Here is a 19,412-nt window from a genome sequence, read left to right as displayed (position 1 = left end):
AAACTGCTCCAGCTTTGAAAAGTGCAAAAAAAAATTCATGCTACCAAGATTATATTATTGGTATGACTGATTTCTTTTTCCAATAACATTTTTAATAGATTTATTGCTACTGTATGTCTAAGTAAGATCTTCACTTTGTCTGCTATCATCCCTAGATGGTGTTCTACATCCAGGACAGTGATGACGTTTATGGGCGATTTGGCTTCCATCCACGTGAGAGACAGAGTATTCAGAGCCAGCCTGAGGGGCGCTTCCTATCCCTTAGCTTCCTTCGTGAAGCGGGCACTCTAGGGGAAGTGCGCTTGGCCTTTACAGCCCTCTACGTGCCTGCCGGGATCCTGGATCCTGCAAGGGCTCGGGATGGCGTGCTGAATGGCACCAGTGCCAACAGTCTGCTGTTCAGTTCGGGTCAGTCAAGAGTTCAGCTCACCCTGCCCATCCGTAATGATGCCTTCTTGCAGAACGGAGCCCACTTTCTCATACAGGTACTTTCTCAACAAACTACCAGTGTGAAAACATGGCTGAATACCTTCGTGTTTTGCATGGCACTGGCTTTTAATGTTTGTCTTTATAGCCCCTGTTTATCTTTCCTGTCCTTTCTGGGTCTCCCAAGATTTGAGACTTGGGACAGCCTCAAGTGTCTTAACAATTTATTGTTCTCTAGTACAAGAGACTCTCGATCAGCTTGTCTGGTAATTAGCAATCTTGAGCTGTGGTTATTTAAGTGGTTTGGCTTATGGCCATAGGATTTGTATTGGTGCCCAAACAAATAACCCCTTCTTCGAGCAGTGCTGAGAAATAAACACGACACAAAAAACTGGCACAGTAGGAACTAATCAAGAGCTCCTTCAAGGACACAGACAATATACACATACTTACACACATATACACAGGAGTGCTGACTGACACCAAGAAGCAGCTAGTGGAAAAGTCCCACCATGTTATGTAAGATCTTGTTAATTGATGTGATGAACATGAGACAACACTGGACGAATACCAGCTTGATATACTATAAAGCAACTCCCTTTTACATATTGGTGCAAATGTTGTAAATTTTGTTCAAACTAACAGTTTTGAATCAAGTAATTTCAGCAATGTATATTGTTTCTTTCTCAGCTGGACAGTTTGCAGCTGGTGAACATCACTCCTCCTATTCCTTCAGTGAGCCCTCGCTTTGGAGGCGCTATCAACATCTCCCTGATTATCACACCTGACATTGCTAATGGAGAGATCGGGTTCACCAGTAACCAGACAGTGGTGGCAACAGAACCTGAGGAGTCAAACACCAGCATGGTATATCAGATCGTTTGGGAAAGAGTTCTATGAAAACAATTCGATTAGTTAACTTAAATCGATGACAGGAATGTATCATTGCAAATGTATCAGTGTAAAAATATATCAGTCCAAATTTTTTTAATTCTTGGAAAGGCAAACACTTGGAGGCAACAACTAATCTCAACTCATTTAACCAAATGATATTAAAGGTGCAGTCTGTAATGTTTAAAAGTGCTTCCAGACCTGTAATAATAATATAATTTACTATAGTATAATAATTTATTATAATATACATATAATATATAATTTAATATAATATAATATAATTTAAATATACTTTAGATATTTTGAGTGGCAAAATTTGCATTCAGCAAATATATATATATATATATTAAAAAAAAATAGCTCTGCCTCTAGCTGGGACAGGGATACTCAATTCAGCTCTGTTTCTTCTGTTTAAAAAGAAGTTCACAAAGCATACATGTAGGTTGGGATTGGATTGGAAAGCTTGCCATTGTTTTTCATTACTATGAAATTGCAATTCACCACTTTCAGGCAGCAGAGGGCTTTAAAATGAACTGATGAACTGCTCCTTTAATTTCAAACTACTCCATTCTTAAATAGGTCAATGCATAGAAAACTTTTATTTGACAAACTTTTATCAGTTTTCCTTATTATTCCTTAAATAAGTCTCAGAGCTCAAGAGACATATATGTACATCTCCTTCTGAGCATATTTTGTTCCTTTCTAGATCATTCTTCCCTTGAGGCGAGATGGGACAGATGGGCAGGCTGTGGTCTTCTGGAGTGTCCGACCTGTTGGAGAGAACAGAGCTGATGTTACCAAAAATGACCTTTCACCTTTCACTGGTTCAGTCACATTTTTATCAGGACAAAGTGAAGCAAACATCTCCATCACCATCATGGCAGATAATGTTCCAGAGATCAATGAGACAGTCATACTTTCATTAGACAGGTGCTGTGCGCTTCTTACATTGACCATTTAAGAAATAACCACTTGTTTTCCTATAACAGCATGTTCTGAAGTTTTTATTCTCCTTATACCACTGTAATTTACCAGCAATTACAATTTGTAATTACAATGTTTAAATTAAAGTACAACGTTAATTTAAACACCACCCAAAAAACAAATTAGTTCCATTTATCACTGATCAGTTTATCACACTTTATCAGCTATAAACTGTCACCGGCGCAAATTCTTTTGTCCTGAAGACTTTCCTGTGGCAGAAAAGTTATTGACTGTTACAAAATGCTGACACCGGAGACTCCTTCAGTAAATGTTCAACCAATGTCTTGTTAAAGAAGGCTTCACCATATCAATAAACATTCATTGTATTTTGTTAACCTGTTTATCATTAGCCTTAGATTATGTAGAAAGTCTGCAATAGAAGTCCCTATGAATTAGTTGTTACTATAGAAGCAATAATGTGTTAGAATGAGTGTATTAATATAAACCTGTGATTTGCCTCGCAACCAGAACTACTGTCAGAATTGCTGTTATAGGAATTTAATCCACATCTTCTGACAAATCAGAGCTGAGAATTTAACAGTGCTATGGTGTAAATTTCATTAGCGAACCCTAAATCTGTGTGGTTCTGTGTTATTTCTTATTTATGGCCTCAGTGTTGCAGAAAGTGTTGACTATAATGTTGATGTTTTGTCTAATTTCAGTTGTTTGTGCCACATTTTGTCTATTTAAAGTGTTTTATTTATGGTAGTCTATATGTATTGTCTACGTACTGGAACGTTTCATGTCAGTTACCTCAGCCACATATTTAGTTCTGTGTAGACAAATATGAGACAAGAAGAAGGTTCCCACAAAAGGTTTCCATTAATAGCCGTAAGACATGAGTGTGGTGACTTAAGCGCCCCATTCGTCGTTTTCTTTAAGTGAAGACCCCTCTCGTATTAATGAGTTCTGACGGGAACGCTCCTTCCCCTTGCCTCCCACTCTTCCCTTGCAGGGTAGAAACTGCACGCTTTGTAGTGTACTTCGGGTAAGTGTACACTGAAGAGATTTTGCCCTTTTGTTTACTGTGAATCAGCACTTTGTGTGATGGACCTCTTTGGACTATGCCTTAACATTTCGATGGGTGAAGTCTCTTTCATCAGGGTGTGTGAAATGAAGAGAAAGGGTGTGTGCCTGTGTGCGTGCATGCAAATTGTGTGAATCAGTCAGGTCCAGACCATTGCTCTCTTTTCTCATTTAGCACCTAATTTACCCACTTCCTTTATGCTCTGCTGTAAAGCCATCAGTGTTTGTATGCATGCGGTGCATCCTGTGAATACGTTTGTTTGGAATGCTGCTCCCTGTCTAGTCTTTGTCTGCGATTTTACTAATTATCTGGAGCTTCAAGCATTGGCGCAGCCCAAGCCAAGCTCAGTTAACACACTGGCCCCCCTGCTGGGTGGATCTATGCTAGTAGGCTGCTCCAAAGCATGGCTAGTCAAAGCAGCCCCTACCAGCACATCTCAGAGATGGCTGTCTACAAACTACACAACACACAAACTACTCTAATATCAATTTTCACACTAATGTTCTCTATCCCTATGTGTAAAGGTAAAATCTCTGCTTCTCTATCATGCAGGACAAATGCAGAGAACCAGATTCTGAAGCCTGGTTTCACCAGCCAGGAGATTGTCATACTAGAGAATGATGACCCTGGTGGAGTCTTTGAGTTTTCACCAGTGTCTAGAGGCCCCTGGTTTATCAAGGTAAGAATAAACTACCCTTGGTGCACCAGTCTCATTTTGCTCTTTCAGCTGTACTTACAAAAATAGCAACACATTTCCTCTGTATCTGTACTCTCTACAGGAGGGAGAGACGGTGGAGCTGAGAGTTATCAGACAGCAAGGCCAGCTGCTGAACCAACTGGTGAGATACACAGTGACGCCCTCCGGAAATGAGGATTTTTATGGAGCCACAGGCATCCTCGAGTTCCAGCCTGGAGAAAGGGAGGTGGTAGTGGCTCTTGTAGCCATACCTGATGGGCTTCCAGAGGTAGGAATTGTTGCCAGGCTTGTTGTGTCCGAAGTATTTTGGAGTTTCAGATCTAAGATGGTCAACAGTCACTCTACGAGTCCCTCGTGGGGGTAGTGGGTTGATAAGGATCCTGCCACTGACAGAGCTTCTTCTTTTTGTCTTATCAGCTAGATGAGATGTTCTCAGTGGTTCTCAGCAGTCACAGCACTCCGGCTAGTCGCCTGGGTAACAACAGACAGGTCAACATCACTGTGCATAAAAGTGATGACCCTTTTGGGGTCATCCAGTTCATACAACCACAGCTAATGTTCTCCATCAATGAAAGCAAAGGAATGGGCATTCATTCAGGTATCTACCTGTGTTATCTCTTTACAATACCAGAATTTTAACAATAGGAGAAGTTCGAATTATTCAAAATGAAGTGCAGTCTGGTTACCACTAGACAGACCATCACTGGTTTCATTCTCATTTTTGGATCTTGAAAAATATAGTGTGCTTACCTTGATGTCTTTATATTTGGAGAGATCTATGATGATTTTTCTATTACAGCATCCTACCCCATTGTGAGGGAGAGGGGCCGATTTGGGAATGTGTCAGTCCTCTGGATTCTTGAGCCCACCTTCTCAGGAGATGTCACCCCAGTCCAAGGGGAAGTGGTCTTTACTGCAGGAGAGTATCTGAAAAACCTAACTCTTTTCTCCAAGCCTGATGAGGTAAAATTCTTCAGAATATTTGTTCATCCCTAACTCTTTTACTACAGATAATATAATAATACTAGAGGTGTGCACGGGACTTTTTTAATCCAACTCCCACCCACTCCCCAAGGAATTCTGCCCTCCAATCCTGCCCTCTCCCACTGTCATTATATTTATTTATACCTGTCCGCAATATTTCCTAATCAACTTAGGTGGTGCTATTTCCTAAAATATAAACACGAGTAATTTAAACCACACCAGCCCTGACCAGAATAAAGCATGTACTAAAAATTAATGAATGCATGAGCAAGACACTGCATCCAATCCGCTTCTCCGTTAATGAGCAAGCTTCATACGGTATCTGATCACCCGCTCCTGGCTGTATGAAACTAAAAACTTCTGCCTGTATGAAAGTCTGTTCTCATGATTTTATTGTTAGGTTGAACAGGTCTACCGGGATCCCAATCCTGATGCACACCTCTGCATCATACTTTAAAAATAAATCTATAATTTTCTGTCAGGTGCCAGAAGATGTAGAAAAATTCACCATCACACTCATCAATGCAACTGGAGGTGCTAGACTGGGAAATATTCTAAACGCATCCTTACAGATTAATAAGAATGATGATCCCATTTACTTTGCAGGTATTATTTTAGAGCATTTTTTTTACTAGAAAGAAGTTGATGTATTTCCTTTTCAGCCACTATTTCACAAGATTGTGTCATATTGATCTGTTTTAACCTAGAACCGGTCATACAGAGGGTCAGAGAGGGTGGTGTGGCAAATTTTAGCATTCTGAGAGCTGGACTGGCCAATTTCGTAGCTACAGTCATGTACCGATTTGAGTTTGGAGACTCATCGCCAGGAGACTTTATCCCTTTAAGTAATAACTCACTGCTGGTGTTTGACTACGGGGAATGGATGAAGAACATATCAGTCGTTGTACAGGATGATGACATTCCAGAGACAGATGAATCCTTTTATATTGTGCTGTTCAATGCTACAGGTATGTTACATTCCCTGCATTATAGACCATGATGAGTACAGTGTTTTAATGTATATTGCATTTGGCCAACCATGTCTCATTTAGCAACTGAAATAAACCTTCTTTCATAGAGCGTGTTTCCATCTTTGCTGTGTTTATCTATGTTGGTGAATTGAATGTTTTAAAATACCATTCAGAGAATCAAATAATGCACTTCATTTCCATCTCTTTCCTGTACAGCTAATTAATCCAGTGCATTTGACATTTGTTTCAATACACAGAGAGATCTGTTGATTAGGCCTGACTGGCCTGACCCTGAAAGCCTTCCCTAATCCATGTATTGTGTAACACACACACACAGTAGCAGGGTGGAACATTGTAGGATGTTAATTACAGACACTGAACTCTTTTTCTCTCACTCTATACATCACAAAACCAACCCACCCAAGAGCTTTTATCTTTCTGTGGCTTTACTCCTGCTCCCAAAATCTAGGCTTATTCTTAGAGAATATGTAAAGATTACTACAACCTGCAGCTGTGCCATTGTTTAAACTGCTGTCTTTATTGTGTAGTTTGCTATATAACAAGGTCTTTTGTATTACAATACTGGTGGGACATTAACAATGCTTAGATATTGACCATATGTGTGATATGTGTATACATTGCTTAAGAATAATATGAAAAGGATTATGTACTCGTCATTTATGATGTTAAGTATGAATTATTGGTTGAATGATATGTCTATTTTGTGTAATATATCTTTTCGCTGTTTCAAAACTATCTACACTACTGACTGGAGACCTGTGTGTGACCTAGTGTGTATTTGCGTGCAGGAGATGCTGTGGTTTATGGAAAGGATACTGCCACAGTAGTGATTCAAGCCAATGATGATGCCAATGGGATATTCTCTCTGGATGCCACTGAGAAGCCTGTGGAGGAAGGGAAGTCCAACAACTTCTAGTGAGAAACATAATTTTTTTTGATTTTCCATAAACTCATACATATACACACAACTCACTGGAGTTAATAACATGCACAAAATGAGGGCAATGACATAATTCTACAGCATTAAATTCAACCTTCCCCATCCTGTCTGTTCTCACTGTTATTATTTTATCCAGTGTTATTAGGAATAGAGGGCATTTTGGCAACGTCACAGTCTTCTGGCAGCTGTTTGCCAATTACACCCCTCTTGAGCCGAGTCAGGAGTTTGTCAACACATCTGGATTTATAGTTTTCACCGCGGGAGAGAAAACTAAGCCGATAGTCCTGGAGGCCATCTCAGACAAACTCCCAGAGTTCAATGAGTTTTTTGAACTGCGCTTAATGAACATCTCAGGTCAGCACCAGTCAGCAACTGAATATGTGTTTTTGGAAAAGCATGGTTAGGAAAAAAAACATATATCTTTCATCAGTGTGATACTGGACAAGTATTTCAGTGAAGTCAGTGAGAAACTTTTCTTGGCATGTATTTGGTTTCCAAAATATTTTAATGACACTACTGTTATTGCTTCCTTTGTCATACTGTTTATACCTAACAGTATTTAATGTTTTGTTCTATAGGTGGTTATCCTGGTGAAGGTGGCAAACTGGCTACAAAAGACCTCAACGCTTCTGTCCTCATCCCTTTCAATGATGACCCTTTTGGGGTGTTTGCTATAGACAAGGACAACTTGGACCATGAGGTGGCAGAGGACGTCTTATCTGTGGATGATACATCTTCAGTTACGTCCTTCACTATCCTCCGCCAGCAAGGAACTTTCGGAGCTGTCCGTGTGTCATGGGAGATCCTATCCGAAGCCTTCCCACAAGGTCTACCACCGATGCAGGACTTTATATTGATGGCCACATTCCCCGAAGCCGTCAAGCTCCAGCCCCATGCGAGAAGGCACCATTCTGGAACGGATGCCTTCTTCTTTTCTGGCCTCCCTGGAAGTTATGGAACCATTGCTCCAAAAACTCAGCCTGAAGATATTCCTCACAAACTAGCTAATTTCACATTCTCAGCCTGGCTAATGCCCAGACCCAACACGGATGGGTTTATTGTTTCAAAGGGAAATGGCAATGGAACTATGTATTATGGAGTAAAAGTCCAGACGAACGAGTCTCATGTTAGTGTGATGCTTCATTACACAGCCATAGGCTCTAACAGCACCCAAGTGGCAAGAGCTACAGCAATGAAATTTGTGGAAGATAATGTATGGGTTCATGTCATCATTGCAGTGGAAGATGGAATTATTGAGTTTTATTTGGATGGGAACCCAATGCCTGGAGGAATCAAGAGTCTCAAAGGAGAAGCCATTATGAATGGTGTGTAAACTGGGTCTGTTTTAAGGTTAGGATCTAGTACTAAACAATGTTCTATCCCATGGTGATTAGGACTGTTGTATTGCTTCATTTGTCTTCATGCAGGTTGCTCAAAATTGGCACATAGCACCAGAAGAAGAGAATTATGTTTTTTCTAGCACATCCAACCTTTAAAGTCTTTCAACATACTGTATTATTTCCAAATGTGTCCTTGGAATTTAACACCACCAATCAGGATTATTTTTCTCCTCACCACTTTATACTTTATTATTGCGAGACCTGTCTAGTAGTCAGTCATAACAAGTGTTGTTTAGCTTCTCCCAGTGCCTGTGGTCCACATCTGGCAAGAGTCTGTTGTGCAAATCTGGTGCTATTGTCTAAAATTTCACAGTGCTCTTATGCTTGAGCGAGTATGTGAGTGCTACTGGACATTGTTAGGCACAGATGAAAGCAGCTAGTGGTCATCCTCTCAAGTAATGGAAAACAATGTGGCTTTTATAATATAGTGAAGTTTCCTAGGGAGACTCTCTTGACATATCTTTTATTAGTTTCAGTCAAGTGGATAGACATGTAAACTGTTAGCATAATTGACATTGTATTGGGTTGATAGTTTAATGAACGGTAGCAGGCTTTGTATAAGTGTTTTGTCAGCGCTCAATCAAGCATATTTCCCCAATTTGTACAGTCACTGTGAAAGCCAAGAGATATTTTCTCTTACATTAATAGCAGTGCCTGGTGAACCTATTCTGACCAGATTTAAGCCTTCAGAGGATTGCATTTTAGGTGTTTTTGTATCTGTGAAGTGTTCCTTTGATTGCATTTTATACTATAAGCTAAACCTATTGCCACTAGTAGTACTACAGATGTCTGTTTCTCTAACTCACTCCAGCTGCAGCTCCTGTAAGCATTGGCTCTGACCCTGATGGCCACCAGCTCTTCACAGGTCTGCTGCAGGATGTGCGTCTCTACTCTATACGTCTCAACCAATCAGAAATCCATGAGCTCCATGGCCAGCCTGCGAAGACTGACTTCCGTAATGTGGCTGGATACTTGGAATACTGGCAGGGAGAGAAGCTCAAATCATTTGTTGTGGAAACACGCGATGACCGGGAAGAAGAGGGAGAGGAGGTCTTTTACCTGCAGTTGGTGGCCGTTCACGGTGGAGCCCGGCTGCCCATGCCTCACCCTACTGCCAGGATCAGGATTATGAAGAGCGACAATGCCAACGGGCTGTTTGGGTTCACTGGAGCATGCATTCCTGATGTAAGCATGTAGTGCATTACTGTACTCAAACCATCTACTAATATATGAATGTATTGCTTTTTAGAAATTTAGATTTAATATTCTGAAAGTCATTTAAAGCAGATGCCAAATTTTCACAATATTTAGAAATGTCTTTGAAAAAAATGTCTCCCTAATATATATTTTGACTTTGCCGCAAATAACTACTGTGCCAATGTGTCTTGTCTCCAGTATCCTTACGTAGCATCCCAGAGAATTAGTTGATTAAATAGTCCTTGCTGGTTCATCAGTGTTTGGTTTGGCTCCCTAGAAAGCATGTAACGCGACCCCCCCTGGTTGTGAGCGCATGTCCTCATGTATATTTGATTTGTCTTCACGCCTGGTTGGAAGGAGTTCACATTGGTCTCTTTAGATTGGACTCATGGCATCTCCGATGGCTGATTCGATTAACAGGACAGATGGCAGCCCTGGACAGAGCATTCCTTTACAAGAACTACTTCTCGCTTACTAACAAAAGTGACACTATGGCATGTGGCCTGCTGATGCTTTCGTTAACATAGACACATAGCCACTTTTACAGCATTGTTGGAATGTTTTTGGTGTACTTGGACTACATCCTACTCTACTTTGCATATTACATCAGAACAGAATTTTAAAAAGAAATGATATTGCTAGTATAAAGCTAGTTTGAAAATCAAATGCAGTAGGTTGAACTGGCACCAGAAAGCAATTAGATCTTTTGTAGCAAAATCAGCTGAACCAAGAGGCTCACTAATTATCTTGATTTGTGAATTCAGATAGAATTATAGCAGAACTATTCCACAGAACTATTCTATAGAACTATTCTGACAGACAGGTTCAACAGTCTAACTCAGGATAATGTCATGTCAAGGAGTTTTTGTCATCTTATCACTGTCCTTGTCACCTCTGGCTTGCTCATTAGTGATCTAAATCTCCATCCAGATTTCTGTAAAGCTGCTTCATGACTATATCTATTATTAAAGTGTTTTACAGATAAACTTGAATTGAATTAAATTAATATTTCAGATAAGTTTGAGTACTCAGGACTCAGGCATACTGTATAACTTTCTATCCTATCTATCTTATCTTATCCTCAGATATCTGAGGAGGGCTCCACTGTTTCCTGCATAGTAGAACGCACACGCGGTGCTCTGGACTCTGTCTATGTAAACTACACTGTGACACAGCTCGATTCTCCTGCTAGGGCACCCAATGTCTCAGACTTTGCCAAACCTGCAGGCTCCATCTTCTTCCTCCCAGGCCAACGCTCTGAGGTAACATGACTGATGTCAGTTATTTATTATTAATGAGCAGGGGATCTCCTGTTGGGGAAGCGCTTCACTGAGCATGCTCCACGTCTGAAGAAGAGGTCAATGAGGTCTTACAAAGTTGTCGATGTAGTAACTTATAATTTAATGCCCATCTGTTTTGTGATTGATGTTGTATCTCAGCCAGGTTGTAAGCAACTAGCTCCATCTAGTGGGTATGTTTGCTCTAGCTGACTATGTTTGCTCTTGTCATGGGTTCATTTAAAGGACATGTATACATTAGGGTTGTAACGCAGTGCAACAATCTGTATCTGTGTTTGTGTCTGCGTAGTGCTCCAGATATTTGTGTCTGTATTTGAAGCTGAGGTGGGCATGGCTTAAAGCTGAAGGGAATTCTTTTTAATTTAATTAACAATGAACTTGGAAACACTGGGCAAAATTGTAGCCTAATTTAAACCACTGTCACCATGACCACACAAGGATCCTGTATGAATCCTGCAATGCCATCCTGTTAATAAACATATTTTTTTTTGACCACTCACTCGCACCTAAATGAAAGTAAAAACTTTTTTGTTGAGTCCCACATGATCTAGTCTTAGCCCGGTGCCCTGTGAAACTTTCTGGAAAGTAATGGGATTAGCTGTGAACCTCTAGGACCTCACATCATTCTTCTGGATATTACAGGTTTTGAACCTCCAGGTATTAGATGATGATCTTCCAGAATTTGATGAGTATTTCCAAATCAAGCTGGTCTCAGCCCAATCAGGAGATGGGAAAAGAGGTTCTACCCCAACCAGTGGAGCCAGCATCGATCCTGACAATGCCATCAATAATGTTACCATCAGGGCCAGTGACCATCCTTATGGTATGCATGTCCGTACTTACATTTGCTATTATTTTCTACATCATAATGACTTTTTGTAAATATACTCAAAAACACCTGCTGTCTTAGGTCTACTGCAGTTCCAGACTGCTCCTATCACTCAGGCGATGATCAGACCAGCTCTAGAGGAGGCCCATATAACTGTGACAGAAGAGGTTGGTGTGGTCGGACTACCGGTGGCCAGAGCGCAGGGCCTGCTGGGAAGAGTGTTAGTGGCCTATCGCACAGTCCCAGTCACTGCCATTGACTCAAAGGACTATGAGGTAATCTACTATCTGCATGCAAAGCAAAATAAATTCTTCACATGAAGTTGATTGATTTGTTGCTCTTTATTTAATGGAAAGAAATGGAAAGCCCTACATTAATTTGTGCCCCTTAAATTTGCCACAATGTTTTCTTCTGGGTTAGAACGCAGAGGGGTTGCTGGATTTTTTGCCAGGTGAAAGGCTCAAATATATCAACATGAGTATAATCGATAACTCAGTGCCAGAGCTGGACAAAGTCTTTAGAGTGGAACTTTACAACCCACAGGGAGGAGGTAAGAGACCTCACAATCCAAGCTTTCATTGCACATCATCTATCACTAACATAATGGGACTGAATAGTTGGTAGTCTCCTATTCTAATTAATAGGCTGTCTATACATTCTTCTGCTTTAAAAAAAAAATTTGCCAATGTTCCGTTCTCAGAAATGTGCTGCCCTGGCCATTTTCCATGAACTTTGCAGCTATACATATTCCATCCATGTGGTCTGAACATGATCATGGAAAATTAAACATCTGTTCTTTGTGTGATTCCGTTTACATTCTGTGTGAATCCTGTGTGCTTCTGCTTGCTGTGTGGTGATTAAGTGGACCTGTTCTTTGGGAGTGGGGACAGTGCAAGTGGAGAGAGTGACACTGATTTCTTCCTTCCACCCTTTCACTATCACCCTGGTAAGGTCCCTGTCTCTGTCTAATGTTCCTACTCTGATATCTACCCTGAAATGAAACTAGACCAACTGCATTCCCAGCTAGGGCTCTATTATTGTCATCATGGTACAAGTGCAAAAATAAGGCATACGTTTTCATTATTATATATTTTACATGTTTACAGCATGTAAAATGTGGGTGTGGGAGTACTTACATTTAACCAAATGATCAGTATACTATAAATTGTGCTTGCATTGTCATGAACATAGAGCCCCTAATGTCAGAAATGTCCAATGTCATTCACTGAGAAGTAAACACAAACTTGAATACAATGAACACATTTCTTTTGAGTGTTTTAGAAGTGATGTTGTCAGGTTGTGAACAAAACATCATGAAGTTTATTGAAATCAACAGTGTTACAGCTGTCTTTTTCCAAGTGTCTACCATTCATGCTTTTAAGTCAACCCTGGCTTAAACTAAGCCATGTAGCTGCATTTGGTGTTTTGACAAAAGCCCAATTAGAGTTTATGCTAATTTGCTGTTTATTGCACCCTTGGTTGATTTTCTGGACACTACCGAACAGCTTTCAAATCCGAGCTCTTAGTTTGTAAATTCCAGATTATGAGCTGTAAATGTTTGGAGACCTTTTCCACATTGATGCCCAAGTAAAACAATCTTTTTTGGACTTTGGGGTTTAGTGGCCTCCTGCAACTTCAAGCTTAGTGTCTACTTCGCTATTTACATTGCACTAAGGCCAATGAACACTCAGAGGAAAAATGTGGGAAAAGCAAATATCCATTATATTGAGAGGATAGCAGCAGTGGTGAGTGGTTTATTGAAAATGTCAGGAGGTTCATTTTTCCCATAGGGTCTCATTTCAAAACATGTATAGTGTGCTCTCTTTAACTTGGTGTTAATGGCTGGCATTGGGCAAGATACTTTCAGGTCTGATTTACCAAGCTGTCAATATATATGTGAACTGTTTCACATGTAACACACGTGAACTGTTTCACATGCAATCATTTAACCGATCATTGAAAATTTTTCTGTAATGGTATGTGTTAGCTGTTCATTATACCCTTTGCAGTTTGATGAGTCACTTTCCAAATTGAAAGATTTATCTTGAATGGTAATAATATAGATTTTTTTTTCTCTGAAGCTAACCTGGGACTTGCATCGCACATCACTGTGACCATTTCTGCTTCCGATGAGGCTCACGGGGTCTTCCAGTTCAGTAATGATTCTATCTCAGTGAACGGTACTGAGCCAGAAGAAGGTTGGAGTAATGTAATGCTAGAGGTCAGGCCTTTTTATGCTAAAATAATCATTCAACAATACAGCAAAATGTTTGGCCACCAGAGTTTGGTGTGTTTGATCTTAGACTTATTTCCTTTCCCTCTCAGGTTATTCGTACTTTTGGCGCTCTCTCCAATGTCACTGTGTACTGGCAAGCAGATGCAGACTCACAAGGAGAACTTATCAACAGATCTGGCAACTTGACCTTCACTGTAGGACAGACCATTGGAAATATTTTCCTTCGTATTTCCGAAGACGATATTCCTGAACTGGATAAGAGTTTTAAGATCCGTCTGTTAAACGTTTCTCATGGACGGCTTGGGAGCCAGACTGTTTCCACACTAACTGTACTGGCTAGTGATGACCCCTATGGGCTGTTCTTGTTCTCAGAAAGTAGCAGGCCAATCAGAGTGGCAGAAGCAGACACTCTGGTTGTTTTGACAATACAAAGGAGGAAAGGACTAATGGGAAGGGTGCGAGTGACCTACAGGACACTGAGAGATACAGATCCAGTGCCCTACTCCACACCCGGTGTGGGCAGGGCAAGTGCTGGGAGTGACTTTGTACCCATTTTGGAGTCAGTAACATTCTCAGCCAATCAGAGTGAAGCGAATGTGACTGTGAGGATTCTGGATGACAGGGACCCTGAGAGGATGGAGTCTGTGTTTGTTGAACTCAGCAGTGTCACACTGGTGGAAGGTGCACAGACACGACCAGGTGAGTAGGAACTCTCTTTTAATGCACATACGTTGCTCAGTGGCTAAGATTTTGAGCTAAATGAAGAATTGTAATTTCATGATTTTTGGTTTCTACAGTTGCTCTGTCACCTCGGCTTGGCCCGAGAAATGTCTCAGTGGCTCAGGTCATTATTGAGGCCAGTGATGATGCCTTTGGTGTGCTCCAGCTCTCTTCTCCAGCAGTAAGTGTGCCTGAGTACTATGTAGGACCCATCATAAATGTAACACGCACCGGGGGGATTTTTGCCGACGTGTCAGTGAAGTTCCGGGCTGTACCCATGACTGCACGAGTTGGTAAGTAAAAAAATATTTAAAAACATATTGTAAATGCCAAGGCAACTGCTGCCATAGGACTACAACTTTAAATATAGCCAATTTGCTTTTTAATTATGGGCCTAGACAGCACAATATAACAAAATGAATATTACACTTTGTAGTGTTTGAAGCAAAATATAGGCTTAAGGGTATCAAGGTTTGCTTACAATTGAAGATATAAAAGATTGCAAATTAAGATCACTAAATTGCTCAAATTTAGTACCACCTTTTTATTTGCAACCTTTTATTTGAACCTGAAAAAACACCAGAAATGTTAATTCACCTATTCATTTGTATTGACATGTTATTGCAGATAGCTTGACTCATATTTCTTATTTGGACTACGATTACTGACTATGCCTATAGGTGAAGACTATAGTGTGGCCTCCTCCGATGTGGTCCTTCTGGAAGGAGAGAGCAGTAAACCAGTCCCTATCCTTATAATCAATGACATGATTCCTGAATTGGATGAAACCTTCCGCATTGAGCTTCTTAACCAGACGACTGGGGGAGCTTTCCTGGGCGAGCTCACTCAGGCAATCATCACTATCCTGCCTTCTGATGATCCATATGGGTCCTTTGGTTAGTTGAAATGTCCAAAGTCATGTTGGCATTGATTAGATTAATTTCTCCAAAGGTTTGATAACTTGATCTTGTTCATGTTGCTCAGTTTTTCAGGCTGCATCAATTACTGTAGAGGAGCCAATGATGAATGCTTTTGAAGTATCTTTGCCCATTGTGAGGAATGCTGGGACTATAGGTTATGTTAGTGTCAAGTGGCGTGCGACCATCAATGGCAGGCCTGCAACAGGTGACCTTCAACCTCTGTCTGGAGAGGTCAGCTTTGCTCCAGGTGAAACTATGAAGACACTAAAAGTAGAGGTTTTGGCTGATGATGTGCCAGAAATTGAAGAGGTAAGTACTATTTTTTTCAGCTGTCCTAGGAATTGTGAAGGATTTCCTGCCCTTTTTTAATGAGTGTATAAATCTATGTTTTAGATCATCAAGGTAGAGCTTACTGGTGCCACAAATGGTGGAAGCATCGGTGTTGAAAATGTGGTGAACATCATCGTGCCTGCCAATGACAATCCCTATGGCACAGTGCACTTTGAGCAAGCGGTATATCGAGTACAGGAGCCTTTAGAAGGCGCGTACCTTGCCAACATTACTGTTCGAAGAAGGTGTGCAATGATCTTACCGAATTTTAAGGTATATGACATAAATTTATATCAGTAAAAGTCCTAAAAGATTTTTTTTCTTTTCCAGTGGAGGTAATTTTGGTCTTCTAGAGATTCTGTATAGCACCTTTGAGATTGATGTGGTGACTATCGCCCAGAGGAACGGCCATAACTTCCTCATCTATTATGATTCCCCCTTGTCCGGGGCACCCTCTAGTGCCATACGAAGGCCTGTCAACATCACCTCAGCCAGGGACCCTCTGAACTCCTGTGGAGCCTTCTGCCTTAGGGAACGTGCCTGCCAAGCCTTTTCTTTCACTAACGCCTCCACTGCAACGTGCTTCTGGGTAACCACATCCGCAAACCAGCTTTCCACTGCTGCCCAAACATTCACTTATATAAAAAATACCACTGCTGCTGCTTCTCTCTTCAGCTCACAGGCGACTGCCGGGAGTGACTATGTAACCGTGATAGGGCAGACAGCAACCATGCTGGATGGCTCAAGTATTGCCAACCTCACTGTGCCAATTCTGACAGATTCTTTGCCAGAGATGGATGAGAGTTTCATGATACAAATTTTGAAGGTTAGCCTGGTTAATATGACTGTGGCTGAGAAACACTTGCCCACCATTAGACCGCCAGACACCGCTACAGTGACCATAGGGATGAATGGAGATGCATTTGGGGTGTTTAAACTATACAGTATAAACCCCGGCGCTACTCAGAATGGATTGTATCTGGAGGTAAGAGAGGAGCCTGGGACTAGAGTGCTGCTGGTCATCGAAAGGACGGGAGGCAGTCTAGGCCGTGTTACAGTGGAGTGGATGAATGTTGGTGGCACTGCAAAGCCCAATGCTGATTTTAATGGCACCGGGGAGACTCTCATCTTTGCAGAAGGTAGGTCTGAAGAGCAATACCTGAATTTGTCTTCCTCATTATTCTAAATCTTTAGTATAGATTTAGTATCTACAGTTGAGTACAAATGTTTGCATCCCTTATGGTTTTTGAATGGGAAAATGAATGTACCTCAACTAAGTAAAAAATGCAGCGTGTAGGGCAACAGAAGATCTGTCTATTGAGAGTTTGAATGGCAATGATGCTACAGCCATCCATAGTTGTGAGCCAAGGGAACAAAATTGGCTGTGCTCTTTAGGTAGGAGAGATGGCATTACTCTGTCAATCACAGTGACACTAACCAATCGTGGACATTTGTGAGTTCTTGTATGTGGAAGAGGGCAAATAGCGCTTTTCTCTGAGTGTGTTATGCTGCCCTGTGATGCAGCTTGATCAGCAGTTGTGTTTGGTTGAAAAGATGTGTTTGGTTGTGTGACATGTCTTCGAGAAAGAACTTCACTCTCCCTTGTTGAAAGCTGTTTTATGATAGAGGAGAGCTGATTGGTAGGTGGGAATTGACAGGCAGCCAAAATGGGGGAAAATCCAGTATATTTCACTGTGTTACTTTTGAAACCATGGTTTATGGTTCTTTTGCAATTTGAGCAAAGCAGGAACTGAAATCAAGTAGCAATTGAACGTACTGAGCTTACTCCCAATTTACTGAAATTTACTGGAGCCAAACATTTTAATTTGTTGCAGTGAGAAAATTTTAATTCACCTGTCTCTGTGCCACAGTGTTGCTGTGCCACTTACCACTATTGTCAAAGTTAAAACAAATTAGCATTATGATCTGTAGAGAAATTCTGAATTGCCTTCAATACATCTCCTGTGTTACTTCCCCTCAAAGGTGATGTAAAGAAAACAATTGAGTTCCTCATCACAGACGACACTGAGCCAGAGGACAATGAAACCATGCAGATTGGTTTAGTGAGGACTGAAGGTGGCAGTCGTATCCTGCCCAGCTCAGATACCGTCACCATCCTCATTCTTGCCAATGACCATGCAGCTGGCTTGGTGGGCTTCCACCCAGCCTCGCGATCAGTCATAGTTAAAGAGGGTGAGTAAATGGTTTGGTTGAATTTCACGTCTATAATATACCATTACACATTCACTAGCCCCTTGATCTCAAGTGACACATTCTATTAATTTGGGATTGATTAATTATTGATTTTGCCTATCCTGTAGGTATATGTATAGGTATTTGAAACCCACCTGTGCATGATCAGGTATCAGTTCAGCACTTCATAGTGACCAGTGACTGTTACAGTGAGAGTAGAAGAGTCTTGTAACAGCTGGCACATTGGAACATGAGTTGTTAAAGATGCATGATAGAACACGGATACATTCCTGTATGGATCTCAGTATTGTAGCTTATACCACAGTGCTGCAGAGTTCTTGATTCTGATTGGTCAGGTGTTTTTTTTTTTTAACAGCAGCTCTGACAGTACTGTCGGCTTCAAGGCAAATCACAGGTTTATGTTAATGCACTCATAATACGTTATTGTTTATATGGTAAGAACTCATTCACAGCGACTTCTATATAAAACTATAGTCCACATTATCTAAACTTAACAGTAAATAGATTAAAAATGTGCTGTTATTTAACAAAGAAAAATGTATAATCACTGATATTGTGAAATTTTCTGTAAGGAGACATTTAGTTAACTTTTTTGGAACTTTTTTGGAGTCTCCAGTGTCAGTGCTTTGTAAAGCTGTTCCTTTAAGTCTTCCACCATGGGAAAGACTTCAGGATAGACAATTTTCTATTTGTGTTTTCTCAGTAACATGACAAAAGGCACTTTTTAGTCTTTTTAGTATTAATTTCAAGAGAGAATTAAAGAGAGGCTAGTAAGGGAACAACTGTTTATAGTTGCTGTAAGGTAAGTGAAAACAAAATAATGCATATAAATGATATTAAATTATAATATATTATAATATCAAAGTAATAAAGTATCTGAACATTTTGAGACTAATGCTATACATCATATAATGAACACTGAGAAGAATCCTGTCTTTAGATCTGTGTTTTATTGTATAACAGGTGAGAGTGTGCCATTACTTGTGCAAAGAACTGCTCCTGCAATAGGGAATGTCACTGTGGAGTGGAGAATTGAAGGTCCTCAAGCCTTACTTACATTTGTGGAAACCTCTGGTGTTCTGTTCTTCACTGAGGTAAGAAGAAAATATTAAAACATGTAATATATAGGAATGCCGAATGCCTTTTAGGACACTGATTAGTGCTTTACTAACGGTTGGTTTTGTCCTGTATTCTATTCTACACTATAGCGTATGTTGAATGACACTATAGTGCTGCAGCTGCTGGATGATGGCACTCCTGAGGATAGAGAGGAGTACAGAGTTTTCCTCTCTAACATTCAGACTAAGGGTAAAATACTAAATTG

At 40.6% G+C, this 19,412-nt stretch overlaps 1 protein-coding gene across 2 annotated transcripts in view; it reads left to right on the top strand.

The window, feature by feature from the left end:
* Nucleotides 1-19,412, top strand: part of adgrv1 (adhesion G protein-coupled receptor V1) — a 131,437-nt gene that overhangs the window by 25,372 nt on the left and 86,653 nt on the right. Inside the window, exons 9-37 of one of the 2 annotated variants that reach the window (XM_053228924.1) lie at nucleotides 156-485; nucleotides 1,117-1,293; nucleotides 2,027-2,250; nucleotides 3,260-3,292; nucleotides 3,884-4,010; nucleotides 4,111-4,296; nucleotides 4,446-4,626; nucleotides 4,828-4,991; nucleotides 5,495-5,618; nucleotides 5,720-5,980; nucleotides 6,793-6,919; nucleotides 7,081-7,298; nucleotides 7,523-8,269; nucleotides 9,156-9,529; nucleotides 10,627-10,803; nucleotides 11,482-11,662; nucleotides 11,750-11,943; nucleotides 12,089-12,218; nucleotides 12,531-12,614; nucleotides 13,750-13,889; nucleotides 13,994-14,603; nucleotides 14,702-14,917; nucleotides 15,305-15,520; nucleotides 15,609-15,853; nucleotides 15,938-16,119; nucleotides 16,205-17,013; nucleotides 17,858-18,067; nucleotides 19,052-19,182; nucleotides 19,297-19,396. In XM_053228924.1, the coding sequence (XP_053084899.1) occupies nucleotides 156-485; nucleotides 1,117-1,293; nucleotides 2,027-2,250; nucleotides 3,260-3,292; nucleotides 3,884-4,010; nucleotides 4,111-4,296; nucleotides 4,446-4,626; nucleotides 4,828-4,991; nucleotides 5,495-5,618; nucleotides 5,720-5,980; nucleotides 6,793-6,919; nucleotides 7,081-7,298; nucleotides 7,523-8,269; nucleotides 9,156-9,529; nucleotides 10,627-10,803; nucleotides 11,482-11,662; nucleotides 11,750-11,943; nucleotides 12,089-12,218; nucleotides 12,531-12,614; nucleotides 13,750-13,889; nucleotides 13,994-14,603; nucleotides 14,702-14,917; nucleotides 15,305-15,520; nucleotides 15,609-15,853; nucleotides 15,938-16,119; nucleotides 16,205-17,013; nucleotides 17,858-18,067; nucleotides 19,052-19,182; nucleotides 19,297-19,396 (6,898 nt within the window). The remainder of the gene's footprint in view (nucleotides 1-155; nucleotides 486-1,116; nucleotides 1,294-2,026; nucleotides 2,251-3,259; nucleotides 3,293-3,883; nucleotides 4,011-4,110; nucleotides 4,297-4,445; nucleotides 4,627-4,827; nucleotides 4,992-5,494; nucleotides 5,619-5,719; nucleotides 5,981-6,792; nucleotides 6,920-7,080; nucleotides 7,299-7,522; nucleotides 8,270-9,155; nucleotides 9,530-10,626; nucleotides 10,804-11,481; nucleotides 11,663-11,749; nucleotides 11,944-12,088; nucleotides 12,219-12,530; nucleotides 12,615-13,749; nucleotides 13,890-13,993; nucleotides 14,604-14,701; nucleotides 14,918-15,304; nucleotides 15,521-15,608; nucleotides 15,854-15,937; nucleotides 16,120-16,204; nucleotides 17,014-17,857; nucleotides 18,068-19,051; nucleotides 19,183-19,296; nucleotides 19,397-19,412) is intronic. The other variant, XM_034299190.2, reaches the window with a different exon arrangement.

The sequence above is a fragment of the Pangasianodon hypophthalmus genome, chromosome 24 (genome assembly GCF_027358585.1).
Source record: "Pangasianodon hypophthalmus isolate fPanHyp1 chromosome 24, fPanHyp1.pri, whole genome shotgun sequence".
Classification (NCBI taxonomy): domain Eukaryota; kingdom Metazoa; phylum Chordata; class Actinopteri; order Siluriformes; family Pangasiidae; genus Pangasianodon; species Pangasianodon hypophthalmus.
Note: the sequence above shows the minus strand (reverse complement) of the source record. Positions and strands in the feature narration are given on the sequence as shown.